This window comes from Macrosteles quadrilineatus, unplaced genomic scaffold (genome assembly GCF_028750875.1).
Source record: "Macrosteles quadrilineatus isolate MER2022 unplaced genomic scaffold, UCM_ALF_1.0 Scaffold_4__1_contigs__length_99947679, whole genome shotgun sequence".
In the NCBI taxonomy this organism is placed as follows: domain Eukaryota; kingdom Metazoa; phylum Arthropoda; class Insecta; order Hemiptera; family Cicadellidae; genus Macrosteles; species Macrosteles quadrilineatus.
The window spans coordinates 39995684-40016209 of record NW_026542597.1 but is presented as its reverse complement, the minus strand read 5'-3'; the positions used below and the strand labels follow the sequence as shown (position 1 = coordinate 40016209).

The 20526-nt window shown below is 36.7% G+C and overlaps 1 protein-coding gene across 1 annotated transcript in view; it reads left to right on the top strand.

Moving 5' to 3' along the window:
• Positions 1 to 291: 291 nt before the first annotated feature.
• The window catches only part of LOC128993349 (glutamate receptor ionotropic, kainate 2-like), a 37460-nt gene continuing 17225 nt past the window's right edge, over positions 292 to 20526 (top strand). Inside the window, exons 1-10 of the mRNA XM_054417193.1 lie at positions 292 to 650; positions 3274 to 3429; positions 10977 to 11161; positions 11725 to 11882; positions 12449 to 12590; positions 13061 to 13237; positions 15275 to 15427; positions 17232 to 17459; positions 19347 to 19553; positions 20029 to 20113. Coding sequence (XP_054273168.1) covers positions 572 to 650; positions 3274 to 3429; positions 10977 to 11161; positions 11725 to 11882; positions 12449 to 12590; positions 13061 to 13237; positions 15275 to 15427; positions 17232 to 17459; positions 19347 to 19553; positions 20029 to 20113 — 1570 coding nt within the window. The 5' untranslated portion in view covers positions 292 to 571. The remainder of the gene's footprint in view (positions 651 to 3273; positions 3430 to 10976; positions 11162 to 11724; positions 11883 to 12448; positions 12591 to 13060; positions 13238 to 15274; positions 15428 to 17231; positions 17460 to 19346; positions 19554 to 20028; positions 20114 to 20526) is intronic.

The window sequence follows — 20526 nt, the reverse complement described above, 5'->3', positions numbered from 1 at the left end:
TTTTGATCTTGACCACCTCTAGGGATTTATAAATATTTACATCACACAAGTGCATTCCTTTAACCAGTAACAAATTGCCCGGCGTCTCCTCAGTCTGTGCTGGCGACGACACAGTATCAGTCAAACCCCAGTGTAGCGTATCTCAGATCCATCAGGTTTTATAAGATGCCAGAAATACCTCAGATAGGCAGCGGCGGCGCACTCTCTGGCCTAGAGCCAACTGGAGATATGGTTCTGACGGACCTTTCCGGGCCATTGACGACTATTTCTGGCCGTTTTAGTTGGTTTTGGCCACCGTCGACGAAGGTACGCTCATTGTCTAGAAGGTGTAAGGTGAAATTGTTGAATGAAAAGACAAATTCGACCCGCAAACTGTACCCCCTCCACTGCGTGTCGAACTAAAATAGGCGCGTCGTCACCGCGGACTAACCGTTTGTTTATGCGGGATTTACTGCGAGTTTGTTTACTGGAAAGTGGAAACTGGAGTTTGGTTATTTCTCTGTGAAAATAGTTGTTCATTAGTGTGTACATTGTGGATGTTTATAGGTTATGTTTGTTATGCGTGTCTACAATGTTGTTAATACTGTTGCTGGTGGGCTCGTCTTCCGCTTATCTTCAATCTTACAGACCAAAGCAGCCAATACGATTAGGTAAGATTTTGTGCTCAAAGGTAAGAAACGTGCACTTCGAATGTTTTTTAACATTATTTTGAGATTTTTTTAATGCACTTATTCAAGATACATTTATTAAGTGTACGGCATAAATGTATACAATATCAAAATATTAAAATCCGAAATGAAACACATAATTTGTGTTTGATAATTATTAAACATAATGAAATAGGTAAATTTTAATGTGGTATCAGTAGTAAACTTATTTTGGTGAGTTATTTTTTAATTTTCCATACCCTCTACTGTAGTTTTTATACAGTTAAAATGATAGTTTTTTTATTTATTTAAAATTTATTCAAGATTATGAGCAGAAAAATAGTAGGTAGGCCTACTTAACACTCTGAATTGAACTGAACAAAAAAGGAACCTTTCCAGGCTTTGCCATTTTTGGCTTAATGCTTGTGACTCGTGATGCAACTTTTCTGAATAGCTCATTCACTTCACAAATATAACTGAAGGCTATTGTTCACAGAGAAATTGCATGCAAATTATGAATTTCTTTTATAAATTAATTGCTACACTTTTCCAAAAAGTTTTGCCAAAATTTTTTTTGTTTTGTATGAAAAACTTAAATTTTAACAAATCTATATTTTTATTCATGGACACATTATAAAATATTACATTATTTATCTAATGTTTAAATTATTAATGTAAAGACTTCTATGGCAGATGTAAAAACTGTGTAAAACCACCCTACCCTCTATTAGTTAATTTAATTTATTTGATAGAATCATAATTAAAACTAAAACATGCATATAACTGGCCTGTAATAGGAAAATAGGAAGTATAATATACACTTCAGTAGATTTTTGTACTAGAGATCGTAAAAGAATAGTAGTTATAATCATTTTATTATATTGTATAGATTATTTGAAACGTTTGGTTACAAAAAGACTTATATGAGTGAAAATTTAAAAACGTACGTTTTCATGTCCCTGGCATTTTACTTCGTAGCTACTGGATTTGTAGTTTATTATTATGTGTTTTAATATTTTTTGGGATGGGGGCAACATGTTACACACATTTATTTGGTTTTAAATAGGTTCTAGGTATTTTTTTCGTATTTTTAAAGTCTCGAAATTCACGACCATGACGTGTCCGTAGGGTACATTTTCCAACTTTCACGCTGTTTTTAGACTAATTATTCATGCAGCAATATATAAAGCCATATTTTTATGTCATCAATGGTTATTAAACTTACAAAAAAGGAGCATATTATAATTTTATTGTCATTGCAAACTGACTACCATGACATAATAAGTCTGTCCCTCGATTTGGCGTCACGACCATTTGGGAAAATATTTCAACTTTGGAGCACGACAGTGGCAAGCCTCGCGTTGATGGAGTCAGTTGGTTTTAGAGGCTAGTTCGGGGTGTACGTCAGGATTGTAGTGCCGGTCGTTTCGAGTTGAAAGGAGGAATTACAAGATTAATAAAGGAAAGATTGTGTTTTTTGTAATTTTGGTGTGTCCATGACCGTACGTAGTCATTCGATGAAGTAGACATGGTGTTAATTTTTGTTTATAAGTTATTTCAATTGCTAGATTAACCTAGAAGTCCACTTTGTATCCTCGAACATGAGGTGCAGGGCTACCACCAGAACAGAGCCAAATAACACGTAATTTCACGACCAAAGTTTCACGACCATCGCGGGTTTTTTCACGACCAATCCAGCCTTATGGATTATAGTGTGTTTGGTCGTGACAAGAACTTTAATATAATTGTAAATTGAACAGTTTAGTGCAATTGAAACACATATTTTTATTATAACTAACAGGATAATTGAAGGATTGTTTAGAAAGATTTAGATTGTTTTATAAAATTCACGACCGTACCGCTTGTCCCTGACCATCACGTTTATGATTTCTGTCATAAAAATTTCAAAAATTAAAATATCGTCATATTTCAATGTTTTATACACAAAAGAAGCACGCCTCTATGCAAACATAACGATTTTTCGGGTCTCAGGTAAGTTTTTTCGGAGTTATACAAACTTAAAAAAGAGATTATTGGCTTTTTTTCAATTTTTTTGAGTTTTTTATTTTTTTCTAGAAAGACCAAATATACTAAAAGCTCAGTGACCTTTTTAATGTATAATGGTCATAAAAGTAAATTAGTTTATAGCAAAACATAGTTATAAAAATAATATTAACTATTTTTAATATTCATTTAAACGTCTGTTATGGTCGTGACCGGATTTTGTGTTTTTCCACTAAAGATGCTCTTTTAAAAAAAAACTACCAAAGATATTGCGTTACCATGGACATTTTATGAAACTTCAAATGTTAATGAAATCAAAAAAATAATAAAAGTTTTGAAAAAAGGGGAAAAAAATTTGCAAAGTGTGTTTCCTGAAAACGTACGTTTTTAAATTTTCACTCATATACCCGACATTCATTTTGAAATCTTGAAATTAAAAAGTGTGAAAAAATTTGTGATATTATTGATTGAGTATTTCAGCATTTGACTGATTTTCCATTCAAGAGGTCTGCCACGTGAAAGTATAAAATTGTATGTATAGAATTGCCTTTTCATACATATATTTTTTGTATCAGAATATAATAATGTACACACGTGTCAAATTGTCTGTTTATTGTTACAGGAGGGTTGTTTGAGTCTTCAGAGATAGAGAAAGAGAGAGTGTTTACTTACGCGATTGACAAACTGAATGAAAACATTTGGCTGGCAAAGAACTTCACCTTTCTTTCTTCAGTCAGAAAAGTAGAACAATATGACAGCTTTAAGGTGTCAAAGGCCGGTAAGAGACTTTTTGTGTAAAAAGATTAGTTTTTGAAGGAAAGAGCCCTTGGCTTATAGGAATAACCTTGGCTTAGTGGATGTAAGAACGAATACATAACTAACATACCCAATAAAAGAGTTCCAGTCAGTTGACAGTGCAATCAAAAGGTTCACAAGCCAATTAACTTATTTCACCCATACAAGGAGTTCTTCAAAGGAGGTGGTTGAATCCTTGAATGTAATTTGTGAGAATTGTAGGTCTACTAGTTCTATTCTTCTACCTCCTTCTGAAGAAACCTCCTTTTAAGATATCCATTCCTCCTTCCTTTATCATGTATTTATAAATCTTAATCTTTATGTATGTATAAAAACATACTTCTTTGTAAAGTTGATTGCAGAAAATCTTTTAAGGGGTGAATTAGTATATTGCTGAAGGGTTTGAGAAAAAGACCCTCCTCCATTAACTACTTTAAAGTAAAACATTTTAAATCATTATTTTGGGCAGTCTAAAACCTGGAATCTATAATATTAAAAGAATTTGTTGGATTTTTGTGTGCAGCAAATCGAGCCCTAAATATTTATTTTTATAGGCATTGTGTACCAATTTAAAGCTATTATCCTCTAGATGTGCCTTTTGAGGGTTTGGATGATATCTCGTGAAAGCCCTTTGTCCTACAAGCTTTTAAATTTCAGTTGATCATCTGAACTGTTTCAAGTTTACATTTGTTTACATCAAAACAGATGGCCATAATACAATTTTGTTTACATTTACATGAAAATGGGGTTATCTGTAGTTGGTGATGTTTCAGTGAATTAATTCAAGTAAAATATTGTAATGCTATTTGTGTAAAATGTAAAGAAAAAGTTACTTGAACATTGGATTTTGTGGTGTGATAGGTTTTTGTGTTTTCATAATATGTTTTGTTCATGTTTTAGGGAATTTAGTAAAATTTGTAATGTTATTTGTTTGAAATTTTAAGAAGAGATTTTGTGTTTTCATATTAAGTTTCATTAGCATTTGTAATTTTACAAAGATGCCTAGAAAAGATCACGCACACAATGAAAATAATATGGTACGCAATGCATATAATAGGGATATGATGAGAAATAACCGTTTTCACCCTTATCAACTATACTGTAAACTTACCTCATATATATATCACAGATTTTGAAGTCACAAAGTAACAGAAGCTGCTAGTTCTTGTTAAAAAAACATTTACTATAGGCAGCACATTTGTTTCAAATATATTTTTAAATGATTTTTAGCTAATCAAAAGAATGTAAAAATTGGTACAGGGTGAAAATTAAAAGTAACAAATTTTTAATAGCAGGTAAATAGGAATATGTAGGTACTAAAATGTACTAGGTGAACCCGTGCGAATTCGCACGAATAATAAATTATGATATTATAGCAACATCGTTAGAAGTTGTGTCGTATCGACGTTGGTCTTGAGCTCGATTGTTGGCTATTCATTCTAAGTTCTTTTTGCTCTTCAGTAGGAGTATTTTAAAGAACGGAGCTCATCATGCTGAAAACTTGCACGTATGGATTAATATCAACCAAATGTTGAGTCAAAATGTGCATGAGTTCAGTGCTGCAAGAGCCATTAGCTTTGTTTAGCATTCTTTCTTGAACAGCGGTTTCGACGTCGTAGATATAAATTTGGGCATATGTGGGATGCTCCCCTTCTGACGGTTGTAAGGTGCCAATTGAGTGATAAATTGTGCGTGCACCTTAAACCATGAAAGGCCCTCCGCTGTTATGTTCTTCAATTTTAGCTCGAGTGCTGATCATTGCGAGCGCAGAGTTGTACGATCTAATGTTCTCTTTGTAGTTTCTGCTCAAATGATTTCCTCCATTTAGTAGGCTCTGGATATAATAGCTCTCTCGTTATGGTGATAGATTCACTTTTCCTTTATGGCAGCAGGATGAAAATCTTTCGCCTCGTCCTCTTTGTTATTCTTTAAAATGTCGCACACCACATTAAATTTTAATGCCATCTCGCCAAGTGAATGCTGCTGAGTTATTGTATTTGTCAGTGTAATTTTTTTAGTACACGTTGCCACTAACTGTTCCAACTCCTCGTCTGGGTTCCTTACGTTTTGCATTGCTTGCCGTATGTTGACTCGCCGTGTCCGACCGGCAATATTTCTTTGTCGTTTTCCCGTCGTGTCCTATAGGTAACATTTCTTTCCCGGGTTTCTAATTATTTTTAAAAACATGCAAACTGTTTACATTTCAAAATCAAACAAAACATCTGGGATTTAATTTTTTTTAACTAATGTATTGACATATGTTTCAGAACATAATAACATTCAAATCAATCACAATGTTATCCTTATGGAAGGAACTTTGAGGGCAGCCCACGCCCTTAAAAAGATATATTTCGAAAATCTAAAGCCAGTTTGCACATCTACACACCTAGACGAACATTTTGGTATATAATATGTGGGGTTAAATCTTAAAATAAAAAAGCCTTATTGTTCACAAAGTTTCATGTCGCGTATTAAATATATAGATAGATGTTTTCCTTTTAAAATATTATTGTTAACAACTGTTTACTTATCTATTTCATATGCAATCCTGTTTTTCTATGAGCTCTTCCCTTTATTGTTCAACTGTGTTTCTATGCACTGACAATGGCTCAGTATGGAACACTTTTAATTCTATTTTCTATTCGTGATCTAATGTGAGTTGTGTTTCTATTTGTGGCAATAGGCACAGGCCACTACATGCGAATGTTATTCACCTTTTTAAAAGACAATACTTCCAACTGAACTTTTATTAAGATTTTTGTTCTTTAACTTTTTTGTTTATGTATTTTGTGTAGGCTAATTTAATTATGATTGTCCATAAATTATACAGATTTATTTTGAATGTATTAAGCTGCACCAAATTTTTAAATGCTGTGGCTGTATTTTTTATTTAGGACCCATACCGTACCCACTGAATGTTTGTGAATTAACTGCTTCTTAGAATTAACCATACCAAATGTTAATTTGATACAACGTGGTTAAAATCTGACACTATAGGTGTTTTTCTAAAAAATCCTAGTAATAAAAATATTAATTTACTAAACCACTCTCTAGAGATCCTTCTTCCTAGTTTTTTTATAGTTTTAACCAGTTTTAACTATCCTTAAAACTAATCTCCGCTAAAGACTTAGTAAACACATTCAAACATTCATGTTTTTCAGTCTTTTAAATCTGTAGCCTAGTCAAATTCTTTCAATCCATTTGACCCTGTGGCTTCTTTACAAATTGTAAACTTCTTTTTAAATTTACCAAAACCAAGCCTCTAACTCTGTGTAGAACTAGACATTCCAATACATTCCCACGTTAAAGTGAATGTACAGGTCACAGAGGTCATTAACACCCTGAAAATGCAGATGAACAAAGAGATTTCTAATACCATTTCTCCGACAACTCATACAAATCCTTCCATTCCAACACCAAGTTCATTAAAAAATAAAAGGGCTCAAAGAAATCATAACAGAACTAACATATTCAGCGTATCCCTGCAAAATGCTAAATACCTAGAACAAACAAATCACAAACTTGCTACTGACTGCCGAGAAATAACCAGCAAAACCTTCAAAAACACAACGTGGAGAGCCAGACAAACTCCAACGAAAAAACTGCAAACTGAAACAACAACCGGGAGAGTCAGACAAACTCCTACTAAAAAACTGCCAACCGAGACTACAACAGGGAGAGTCAGACAAACTCCTACTAAAAAACTGCCAACCGAGACTACAACAGGGAGAGTCAGACAAACTCCTACTAAAAAACTGCCAACAGAAACTGCAACAGGGAGAGTCAGACAAACTCCTACGAAAAAACTGTCATCTGAGACCTCAACGGAACAAGTATCAACAGGGGGAACCAGCCACACCCCGCCACAAAAACTGTCACAAGTGTCACAAACAGTAAAAGCTCAAGAAAGCCTGAAAGAGACTAAAAATAAAAATAAACTTCCACCCCTAAATGCTAAGCCAAAGAGCAAAGACGAGGATTACAATGATTTCTTTGTAAAAAATATAGGATTTTATTCAGAACATATGAAGAAGCATTATGGATATTTAGTAAAAAGGGAGGCTGCATCGCTACAGGATAATAACTTTGTTTTTTCCTCACCTTCTCAGATTATTCCAACGCAGCCTGATTTTACTTTAAGAAAACTGCAAAAATCAGCAGAGACAAGAGAAACGCAACCTGACTGTTTTTTAGACAATCGAGTCAGGATGTAAACTCCAAACTCATCCTGCTGCACCAAAATACACAGGAAGTCTCAAATAAAATAAATAGACTACAGCACCTTTTAGAAGAAACCAAACCTGACATAGTAATTCTGACAGAACATGGACTGAAACCTGAGACCATAAGTAGCACCGTCATAGCTACTGGATTCTGCCTCAAGGCTCACTATAGTAGAATAGAACACAGAAAAGGAGGTGTTTGCATTCTTGTAAAAGAAAGCCTTGAGAGCAGCACAGTAGCCATAGATGTTTCCAAGTACTGTAAAGAACTGTTATTTGAAGCAGCTCTTATAAAAATAAAATTCAAGAACTCAAATCTGTTTGTACTGGGAACCTACAGACCCCCAAACGGAGACCTTGAGGAATCATTAAACACCTTTACAGAACTAATTGAGGAAACAAAAATTGAAAATTCCCCTCTTATCATCATGGGAGATATTAACGTTGATTTGTGTAACCCAAACAGGAAACACATTATCTTAAATGAAACTCTTGCTATGCACAACATCCAGAGACTACAGCTTCCACCTACGAGAATAACAAATCTAACACAAACCTCCATTGACTGGATATGTACAAATATGGACACAAACCAACTCACTCCAGAAATCATCAATGCAGGACTTTCGGATCATACTGCTCAACTCTGTACTGTAAACTTCAAATCACAGATCAACTCAAGTTATCCTGCCCAAATTGGACGCTGCCTAAAAAATAAAAACCTGCAAGACCTCAAGTATCTTCTCAGTCAAGAAAACTGGCTTAGTGTTACCTCAATAAACAATGCCGAAGAAGCTTTTAAAACTTTTAGTAACATAGTGAGAGTAGCTATGGATGCAGCCTGCCCCCAAAAGAAGATAAAAATACAAAGAAAACATAAACTAAAATTCTCCATGGACCCAGAAGCAGTGAGACTTAAAGCCAAATTTCTTAAAGCTCTAAGAAAGTTTGAGGTGACGGGAAATCCAGATGACAGAAGGGTTTCTATTGAAAATAAAAAGAACTATGACCTGTACTTGAAAACGATGCGGAAAAAGGTTAACTCTGACCAGTTGATGAAAGCTGAAAATAAATCTAAAGCTATCTGGGAAACAATAAACACAGTGTGGTCCAAAAAGGAAACATCCCTAAATGAAATAACCCTTCAAGTAGATGGCCAACTCATAAGTAATGTGACCCATGTTGCAGAGCATTTGAATACATTTTTTACACAAGTAGGAGAAAAAACAGTAGAGAAACAAAAACACCTAAAGACCACAGCTCAAACTCCTGACGTAACTCAAACAGGTCCACTGTTTTCCTCCTTTCAAAGCACAGACGAGAAGGAAGTTAAAATGATTATAAACAAACTTAAAGCAAAAAACTCGTCTGGAATCGATGAAATCTCGTCAAAAATACTTAAGCATTGCTGCAATGAACTAGCACTACCATTGGCTGATTTGATAAATAAGTCCCTAACAAGGCATCTTTCCTTCACTACTTAAAATAACTAAAGTATACCCGAAATTTAAAAAAGGTAGCACATTAGAAGCAAGCAACTACAGACCAATTTCCCTCGTTTCCACCTTCTCCAAAATATACGAAAAAGTTGTTTTAAAAAGACTTTTAGACCACTGCACAAATCACAACCTACTAAACAACCTTCAACATGGATTTACAAAAGGGAAATCCACAACAACAGCAATAATTCAGATGGTTGAGTCCCTGATTGACAGCCTAGATGAAGGAAATCTAACAACAGGAATCTTTCTTGATTTCAGTAAGGCATTTGACTGCCTTGACCACCAGCTAATCATTAAAAAGCTGGATTCCCTGGGGGTATCAGGGATAGTAAGAGAATGGTTTCAAAGCTACCTTACAGACAGGAGTCAGTTTGTAGAACTAAGGCACAGAGATAACAGCCTAATAAGAAAAACAAGATCAAATTTTCAACCAATAAATCGAGGAGTTCCCCAAGGTTCAGTTATGGGTCCGGTACTGTTTATTCTTTTTACCAACGATTTGCCGCAACAAATAGGAGACGCCTGCCTTACTCTTATGTATGCTGATGACACAACCTTAGTGTTTAATGAACCACTAGCTGAAAATCTAGAAGTAAAATCCTATGTGTCACTCAGTATGGCATACCAATACTGCTATAACAATGATCTCGCAGTAAACACGTCTAAAACAACTCAAATAGCTTTTGGCCGTAAATCTCAAGAAGTGCCACGACTCCCAGATGTAGAAGTGGAAGATGAAGCTAAGTTTTTGGGCATCACACTCGACAAGAATTTAACCTGGACCCCTCATGTGGACAATATATGTAAAAAATTAAGTTCAACCATCTATGCTCTTAAACATATAAAAAATGCAACAGATGACATGACAACAAAAGTAGCATACTTTGCACTTTTCGAGTCGCATATGAGATATGGACTTGTAGCATGGGGTGGAACCTCTGCCACTAACATGCAAAGAGTTCTCAGAAAACAAAAAAAGGCAGTCAGAATAACTGCAGGACTCCACAGACTCGACAGCTGCAGGGAAGCATTCAGGTCACTCAAAGTACTTACCCTTGTAGCACTCTACATCCAGGAAGTTGTGTTATTTGCAGTAAGAAATAACCCTACAAGGCGTGGCGAAATGCACCAACACAACCTGAGAAACACCATGCAGTACAACCTTCCACAACATCGCACGGCACAGTTTGAAAAGAAACCTTCATACGCAGGAATGAAAATCTACAACAGGCTACCTCCAGATCTAAGAAGCAAGTCAGAAGATGACCTCAAACCAGCTTTGCATCAATGGCTCATTAATCGACCTTTCTATTCCTTAGAAGAATACCGTCAACAGGTCTTTGACTAAACAACACCTCAACCAAACATTTAGAAAAAATTGTAAATTGACGCTACTACTATTCTTAATGAATGTGTAAATAAAGATTATTTGTCTATTGTCTATTGTCTATTGTCTATTGTCTATTGACAGTTTAGGAATAAAAATAAATGTACTCTTGGATTAAGCCAGTGACAAAGTGGGTACCAACTTTTTAACCAAGCCAAACTGAATGAAAAAACTATTGTTAACCGAAGCATCTGTTATATGTCACATCAACATCATGTTATATGTCATAGTATCAAAAACTAAGGGTAAAAATTAATAGTAGCACACTTTCTGCTCATTCGACTAAGTTCTTAACAAAAAATCTCACAACTGTTCGACATGGGTGGGATGTCTACTTCCTAGTATCCAAAGTTAATGACAAACCCCACTATATGTATAAACAAACATTCTGTGAATCTAACCTAAGACCCTGTTGCAGTGTGTGAGTTGTTGGCGGAGGGTGTCGTTGGGGTGTTTGGTCCCCAATCTGTTGACACAACAGATCACGTACAGTCTACCTGCGACACCAAGGAGATACCTCACGTAGAGCAGCGCTGGGACATCAGACAACGTCGCGGCTCTTGTCTTGTCAACCTCTACCCCCACCCCTCCTCCATAGCTCAGGTGAGATAGGCGAACTAAATAAGAGGTCCATTGTTGCTAGCTCCACTATTATTCCAGTCGGTTCTGGATGTACAGCTTATTTTAATCTGGACTGTATGAAATGTTGTAAGGTAAAGTAAAAAAATTATTGTAAAGTAAGGAAAGGTTTTGTAAGGTAAAGTAAGGTGAGGTGGAAAATTACTGGAGTGACAGGACTAAAGAAGATTATCATTGTGAATTAATCTAATGATATAACTTCCATGGTTTATCTGTAGTATTGTCTGGTCTGTTATTAGTCAAAAGAACCTTCGATCAGTTAGATTTTATTATGAGGAGATTCTACTCACAATGTTTAGATTAGCTCAATTTAACTTACAATGGTTTTAATTTAATTTTGACAAAGATAAACACAATCTTCGCGTGAGTCGGATTCGGCTCTTTAATGTTTCCAGCTTTGGTACATACAAAATTGTACTTTTGCTTGGCCATGATAAATATGTTAGCTGATTTTTGTCTTCCAACGATTTTATAACTTTTTACTTTTGTATATCTTATTTTTGTTATCCTGTACATTGTTTTTGTAGGCACTGGCAGACCTGGTGAAGGCCTTCAAGTGGAACAGCTTTACCATCGTGTTTGACCAGAGTGAAGATCTGATCAAGATGAAAGACTTGTTGAGCTACTACGACCACCGAGGATTCCCAGTCACCGTCAGACAGCTGGATGAAGGCAGCAACTACAGGTCGGCTTCTTTGTAGAGAAATGTGTGCCAAGCTACTGATCAAGCTAATATTCTTTTCTTGCCTTACGATGACTTGTCGATTTGAAGAATTCCGTCAACAAGTACATCGGTTGTTTCATTAATTAATATTGCGCACTTCTTCTGAGTTTTTTTAACATACTCCTAATGTTGGTCTTGTTAATTGGTTGTAATATTCGTCTTATAAAAATGAAGACAGTAATGCACTTTTACTTTATTTTAAATTTTATGAATAAATATTTCCAAAAATATAAATACAAAGAGATTATAGAATCAAACATTATACCTGATAACCTTATTAGCTCTAAACCTGTCTAGCTTTTTGTTACTAACAGATTTCACATTGTATATTTCTGTATTCTGTAAAGCCCCTATAACCAAGTAGGGCTATGTCCAATTTGGAACCATCTGACCTTCTTAGGATCAAACTGACGAGTGGCGACTGTGATTTAATAGTAATTTATAAGTAATTCTGTGATTCAAAATGTCTTTGATTCTGACTACACAAAATGTACTTAACTGTTTTGTCTGTATCTGTAAACCTTTAGACCGACTCTAAGAAGAATCAAGAACACAGAAGGTAAAAACATCGTCTTGGACTGTGCGACAGAGAAGCTTCCTGAGGTGCTGTTACAGGCTATGCAAGTCGGACTGATGGGATCAGAGTACAGCTATATAATCACAACATTGGTAAGAGAGTGATGCACTGCAAATACTGTTCACTTCTCCATAAAAACTTAAACTTACTTTCAATGTTTTTTTCCTCTAACCATTTCATTTTTTCAGATTAATTTTCACAGTGTGTGCTTAATTAATTGGCTGGTAAGTTATCGAAGGATATAAGTAGTTGGTATTGTTCTAATAATACATAGTAATTTTAAAGTTAACAAGTTCTATGAATATTGATTAAAGACAAAACACCATCGTAGTTCATTCAGCCTGGTCAAGTCTGGTGTGCATGACCAGTTTACTTGTAAAATAGCTAGGCGGAATAGAGACCTACCTCAAATAAAAGGTAGACGGGATGCATGATTCGTTAACCTCACAAAACAGCAGTAAAGGGAAACATACAAAATAGTAAAAAGTATACCATTGAAAAACCTCTTAATTGTTTCTGGGTTTTCTGTAATTTTTCATAACTAATGTATAAATTCTTCCAGGACATGCAATCAGTGGACTTAGAGCCCTTTGTGTACGGTGGTACCAACATTACTGGCTTCCGAATGATCGATCCAGAAGACTCTATGGTGAGGGATGCTATAGAATATTTCAAAAACAGAGAGATATCAAGATTTGGAGATTTGTCAGTCATCAACTTCAACAAAACCTTCCTTAAGGTAAGGCATTAAAAGTGTGCTGAATACCTGGAATAATGTGGACTGGAATAGTTCAAGCTTAGTTAAGTTTATCCCAAAGACCGCATTTTCAATTCACACTGGAGTCCAGTAAATCTGAATAATTGGAATCAGAGCCTGTTCAAGTTAAGTTTGGAGCAAAAAAGGCAGTACAATTATTTTTAAAAGCGTACTTTTATGACTTTAAATGGTCATTTATTGCTCCAGCAATCATGGCAGCATCCTCTTGCGCAATCGTAGAAATAAATAACCAGCATGATTATGGACCATGATTGGGGCAAAACCCTGATAACAGAGTCGCTCTTATAAATGATCCACTTTCTATATGTAGAACTTAATAACTTAATATTGGTTGATGTTGTATCTCCAAAATTGTTCATTGATTTAGTTCCTAATATACGACCCATTACCACTAAGACTCGATGAGTTTCAGAACAAGACAAACAAATTCATTATCTGAGAGATACAAAACATGCTTTCTGAAGGCATTATTGAAGAGACCAACTCCTCCTGGCGAGCCACTAATCTGCCTGAATGAAAACCATCGTGCCTAGTTATTGAGTATTCACAAACAATAAATAAATATACTTTACTTGATGCCTACCCACTCCCCGGGATTGACGACATTGTCAGCAAAGTGGCTAGGTATGCCATTTTCAGTACTATTGACTTGAAACAAGCATATCATCAATCCATATTTCCGTAGAAGAAAGACCTTACATAGCATTTGAAGCTGATGGCTTAAGCTATGCCACTTCACAAGAATCCCCTTTGGTGTCACTAATGGTGTAGCTTGCTTTCAAAAAGTGATAGATTCTATAATATCAAAATAAGAAGCCTTATTTAGATGATATAACCATCTGTGGTAGCTCTACTAAAAGGCCACAATCAGTCAAGCAAGTACGACGAGAAGTGGATGAAGTAGAGATTATCGAAGCCAACCATCAGTATGCTCGTGTTCAGATTCAAAATGGACCAGAATCAAACGTGTCCCTAAAGAATTTGGCTCCTGGAGGGGATGTGAGACTTCTCAGAGAATAAACTGACACAGTTATGGCCCAGACATAGAATTCTCAAGAAGAACAAGATTATGTACAAAATGATATACAAATAAATGAAAATCCATCTGATTATTTGGAAACTAGTGAAAGTGTATCAAATTTCAATTTCCCATCAAAGACCAATCAAGTAGACAAGACTTCCAAAATACCTATGCACACAATTTTAACCATGGGAGTAGGTGATGATTTCTACTATCCTTGATTTTATACTCTGATCAGCTGTCTTGGTTTTTATGCAATTTAACTTATTTACCAGTTGTTCTGAAACTATAATAATGTTGGTTTTTACTAAAATAAAGCCTTATAGATTTTAAAATGTCTTACATTCATTATTACAACAGCAAGGAAGAGAAAAATTCACCAACAAGGTAGGTGGAGAGGGGCGCATTTACCTTCCGGGCCCATAGCACATGCAAACCGTGGGTCTGCCTGATAATCTATGATTGTGTTCTTCTTACTACATGACAACCTTGTAAGAAAACCAGCAGAAAACCATTGTAGTACTCAGCCTTCCAATTAACCTTTTTCCTCAATAGGTGGTTTGGATTAGCCAGACTTTCAGATTATTGGCATTACTCTGCGGGACTCTAATTATTAGCAATAGGTTGAACTCAAAATATTTAAATATGATGGTGCAAGGATGTCCACAGATAGAAACAAAGGTATAAATGCATTTGCCATCAGTTTCAACAACTTATTTCTTTATAACACATAAGATTGACTAAGAGCAGTAAAAGAAAGGAGGCTTGTGGATCTTGATTTGATCTTGTTTGAAACAGAATGAAAGCCATTTCAATGAGTTATTTATATAATAAATGGGGAAAAAACCTTAAGGTCTTTAACATATCTGGGTATGTATCTGTAATATAGTTTAAACATATTTTCTAAGTATTTATATCACATTGAGTTGTAGTGAGTTACCTTTTTTCAATGGCTATGACAGATTTGTATTTCACAGCTGGAGTCCGCCCTGATCGTGGACTCTGTCTTGTTGTTTGCCCGAGGTCTCAATCAGCTAAGCCTCAGTAAAGAGATAACAACACAGCCTCTCAACTGTGTGGACACCACCAACTGGGAACACGGCTACAGCCTCATCAACTACATGAAGATTGTAAGTACAGTATTGTCTATCTTGACTGTTGAACCACACGAGTGGCTCAAAATTGAGAGGTAAGTTTGTGAAACATTTAAATTAAAGAAATAACTTTTTCCTATACAGTTACCTGACAAAGTGGGCTTCCTTGGACTGATTAAAGCACGCAAAGTAGCTAATTGCAGAATTTACTTACTTTTGCCACACTCATTTTCTTTTGCCGCACTCCAGTATTTTAAACCAAACAACACAAAAAAGTGTGCTTTTATTGGGCACAAAACAGTGTGCTTTTATTAGGCATAAAACAGTGTGCTTTTATTAGGCACATAATATGTGTGTGCTTGAAAAAAATTTGACAACACTTAAAAATACTAGGACTACAATCAGCTAATGCGGTGTTTCCCATTTTGTTCAACTCTTGGATTTAACCTAAACCTAAAAACGTGTAGTACATATAGTATTTGAAAGACTAATTATTTATATGACTTATGTAACTGTGTACCGGTAACACGAGTGCAAAGTGCCTTTGCTGCACTCTAGAAACTTTCCAAACTCGCCTGCGGCTCGTGCGTTAGCATTTCTGTCATGTGCAGCAAAGTGCCACTTCACACACTAGTTACACAGATAACTATTATAGTAATCAGAATCAGAATCAGAAGAGCTTCCTGAAGAGCTTTGCCATTACTGTTACCTGACCTGTTTAAATAGTTAAATAGTTGATTAAGTAAGGCTGTTATTTACCTTTTATTGAACGAATATTGAAGAATTGTTTTTAATGAGCCTTGCATGTTTTTTTTACTTCAAGAACAACAAAAAAATTCAGAAAAAATATTATGATGTATAACATCTGTTAGTACACTTTTGGTTTTGACAAATATATTTTAAAGGCAAACTATATAATACTAGCTGTAACCCGCGGGCTTTGCCCCGTTTAACTTCTTAATTTTCAAGATGATCTCGTTCGCAAGGCTCAATCACGTCCTAGTTGAAGTTCGTTCGCTACACTCACTCACCTTTAGGTTGGAGCTCGTTCGCTACGCTCACTCACCTTTGCGTTGGAGCTCGTTCGCTGCGCTCACTTGCCTTCAGGTTAGCTCGTTCGCTACGCTCACTTGCCTTCAGGTTAGGTCGTTCACTACGCTAACTCGCCTCCAGGTTGAAGTTCGTTCGCTATGCTCACTCACCTTTTGGTTGCAAATTAGCTGTTGTCATAAATGTAAAAGAAATAATAGTGCTGCACCCTGTTGGTAATCCTTGTAACTTTAATGCTATTGAACATCATAGAACAGAACCAACTTGTTTAATTGAAACAGCTGTTAACATTCATTAATTCCATTTCTCATAAGGTTAACATGGGAAACTCCAGAGCCACTGGGGCGGAGCCGATTGGACGGATAACGAAATTGATGGTGTATAAACCTATTCCATGAAATTCTACACGTATGTACCAAGTTTCGTGGCAATCGGTTCAGTGGTGTCCGAGTTTATCACTGCCAAATATATATATATATATACAAACATCCTCTTTTATACTTATAGATCATACCTCAAACTCATTGGGTTATTATTATTCTCATCGGGTTGTTGGGTCATTGAAAGGTCCGGACCATCGGATTCCGGATTAGTGGGGTTACTTTACCCTGCTCAAAACACACCTAGCTCCGTCAACATTTCAGCCAAGTCCTATTAGTTAATGTAACAAATAGTAATATGTTACTCAAGAACCCCAGGCACATGAGTAAATCATTTTATTTTTAACATTAACAAATATTCAAGACAATTATGCAATCATTTTTGTAAATCCTATATATCCTATTTCTAGAGTGAATTCCATGGAGTAACTGGTCTGGTGAAGTTTGACCATGAAGGTTTCCGCACCGACTTCAAACTAGACATCCTGGACTTAACTACCGAGGGGTTTCGGAAGATCGGGACATGGAACATCACTGAAGGAGTGAACTTTACACAAGTCGCTAGTGAGTACGAGGATCCCAACGAATTCCAGCGACAGGATCTCAGGAACATGTCCTTTGTGGTCATGATATCACTGGTGAGTTGGGGCTGGATGGACAGGAAGAAATTTTAAAGATTCTGTTGGGATCCTTAAAAATGATGAATTTTAAAAATAATTACCGGGATTTATTTTTTTCCTGTATATAATGTGGTTAAGTTTACACTTTCTATGTAAAAGAAAAGTATCACATATTTACAGAACTCTCTGTAATGCTTTAAGTTACGAATTAGAAAAGACTTTTTCATTGGCATAAAGTCAAAACTTATTTTTAATTTTAGTTAATTTATTAGCCAATTTATAAGTTCCTTTATTAATAAATAAGGTTTAATTGTGCCCTGTGCGGTACCAGGTTAGAATAATACCGCAGCTTTCTCGGGCTTGTCGTAAGAGGCGACTAAAAGGGTGATGACGCTCTCACTGGGAGTCCCTGGGAGTGCCCCTATTGTGTGCGCATCATAGAGGAGTATCTCCGGATCCGCCTCCTCATGTATGACACTATGGAGTCTCACTTCCGGTGCTGCCCAAGGTTCCGTACTCGGCTGAGACCTCTGGAATGTCTCTTATGACAGCCTTCTGAGGTCTGAAATGCCTGAGGAAACTGTTTTGGTTGGGTAGGCAGACACCATTCCAGCTTTATGACACCGTTAAGCTGGCTCAATGCCAAACGCATGGATGGCAGACCACGGTCTCTCGCTTGCTTTGAGCAAAACAGAGATAGTGATATTGATAAAAAATGGATTGACACCATCATGGTTGGGGGTGGGGGCCATCGAAGTCCCGTGGGGGCAGTACTGCCAAGTATCTTGGGGTTATGGTGGACAGAAAGTTTAGCTGGTGGGAATAGATCTTCCGTACGGCGGACAAGGCCGTTAGGGTGGTTTCTTCTCTTAGCCGGTTGATGATCAATGTTGGAGGGCCTCGGTCCAGTCGTAGAAGGTTGTTAATGTCTTCGGTCCAGTCCGTACGTGTGGGCAGACGCTCTCAATAAGGAGGTATATAGGATGCGGCTCACCCGAGCGCAGTGTCAGGCAGAACTAAGGGTAGCATCTGCCTACCGAAAAGTGTCGGAACCCGCCGACCTGGTGGTTGCCGGAGCCATCCCCGTCAAACTTTTGATGGCGGAGAGAAAGGCAATTTATCAGCACCATGAGGAGGACCAAGCACGAACAGAGGAACGCACCCGCCCTTTCAGCTGTGGCAGGAGACCTGGGAACAGGAGACACAGGGACGCTGGACCAGACGACTGATACAGCAAGTCCAACCTTGGGTTAACGGCGGTAAGGAGAGGTGGACTTCTACCTCACCCTATTTCTTCCTCAGCAATTTCATCCGGGTAACGGCTTTTTCCGGTCGTACCTTTTCAGGATGGGCAAAGCCGTGTCACCCGATTGCATATACTCCCCAGGCATTCTCGATGATGTGGAACATACCTTTTTCCACTGCCAACGTTTGGAAAGGCCCTGCCTGGAGGCTCAACAGTTAGTAGGACTGATGTCGGTGGACACGGTCATACCAATGATGGGGTGAGATGAGGACCTGTGTGTCACATTACATCCAGGGTACCGGTATTCTCCGCGCCAAGAAGCTCGACCTTGACCGGGATGCGGTGTGGGTCATAAAGAATATAAGTGCCAGAAATTGTGAGAGCCCTGAGGGCTTAGGTCACATGTTGGCCTGACTTGAAGTAATGTGACAAATAATTCCAGGTCTGTGTCCAAAAGAGTAGAGAGGTTTTTTAGTGAGTAGTCTGATAAATTCAGGAGTCTCACATTACAGGCTGGCTACCTGTGTGCGTAAAAGCATTTTCTCTTCTCTCCCTAAAAAAAAGGTTTAATTGTTTTACTTAACTCTCTTCCTCACCTAAACACGTCATTATAAGAAAATCCTCTGAACGCTGATAACACCAATGATCGACTATTGCAGACCCATCCCTATGGCATGCTGAAAGAGACTGCTTCCAAACTCTCGGGAAATGACAGATACGAAGGAATGGGTATCGACATCATACAGGAGCTGTCTCTCCTGCATGGCTTCAACTACACGTTCAGATTGCAGCCGGACAGTAGCAGTGGGAATCCTGACCCTAATACTGGCAAGTGGAATGGGATGATCGGAGAAGTCCTCTCTGGGGTCAGTATAATTTTATTCATAGAATCTTAGTTTATCCAACTAACTATTTATAATCACGAGAACAAAGCCTTACAATCTTTCTTGATCACCATAATCTTTCTAATGTCCAAATTCACTTTAAGACACTCCTATGTTCTTCTAGCCTTAAGATAGTTTTGATTTACAACTTAAATGAATTATTTATTAATCCTTGTTTTATTATATTTTTAATTCAGCTAGATCCCCTGTTAAGATCAATCTAGTTTTAATCAAGATTAAAGGTTTTATACTGTAATACAAAATGCATAGCTTGCAAGACGAAGGGACTTAGCTACATAGGGATTATCATACAGGTTCATATAGGCCCTTCTTGCAAGCGTTGGATTGTACTAGAACCATTGAAGTGGGTTAAAAATGTATAATGCATACAGACTCAACAAATTTTTAATATTATTTGTCATTGTTGTTACTGATCATCTAAAATTCTGTGATTCAGAGGGCTGACCTAGCCATAGCTGATATAACCATAACAAGGGAGCGAGAGAGAGATGCTGATTTTACATTACCATTCTTAGATTTGGGTAAGTGCAAGTTTTGTAAGCTGAAATCGGATTGTGGACAGTGTATGCTGAATTAAGTCAACCATTAGTTTTATAATTGACAGTCAAACACTTTATCATCAAGTTAAATATGAAATCAAATTTTCTGTGTGGATTGGATATATTTTCCAAGTGGTAGCAAACATGACGGACAGTTGGTTTTTGCTCACTGTCCACTGTGAGTTTTTGACGTGGCATGATTGACTTGAATTAGATCACCCTTAAGGTGGCAAGCTAACGCTGTTACAATTCATAATTATTTTGTTCATTATCAAAGCTTTCAGCTAAACAAAGTCCGATTAAGTGGAGATCTACTGTGCATTTTAAGGATTTTAAAGTGTTATGAGAAATCTATTGTATAATTTTCATCAGTTCAGTGCACCACCTTGTTTGTT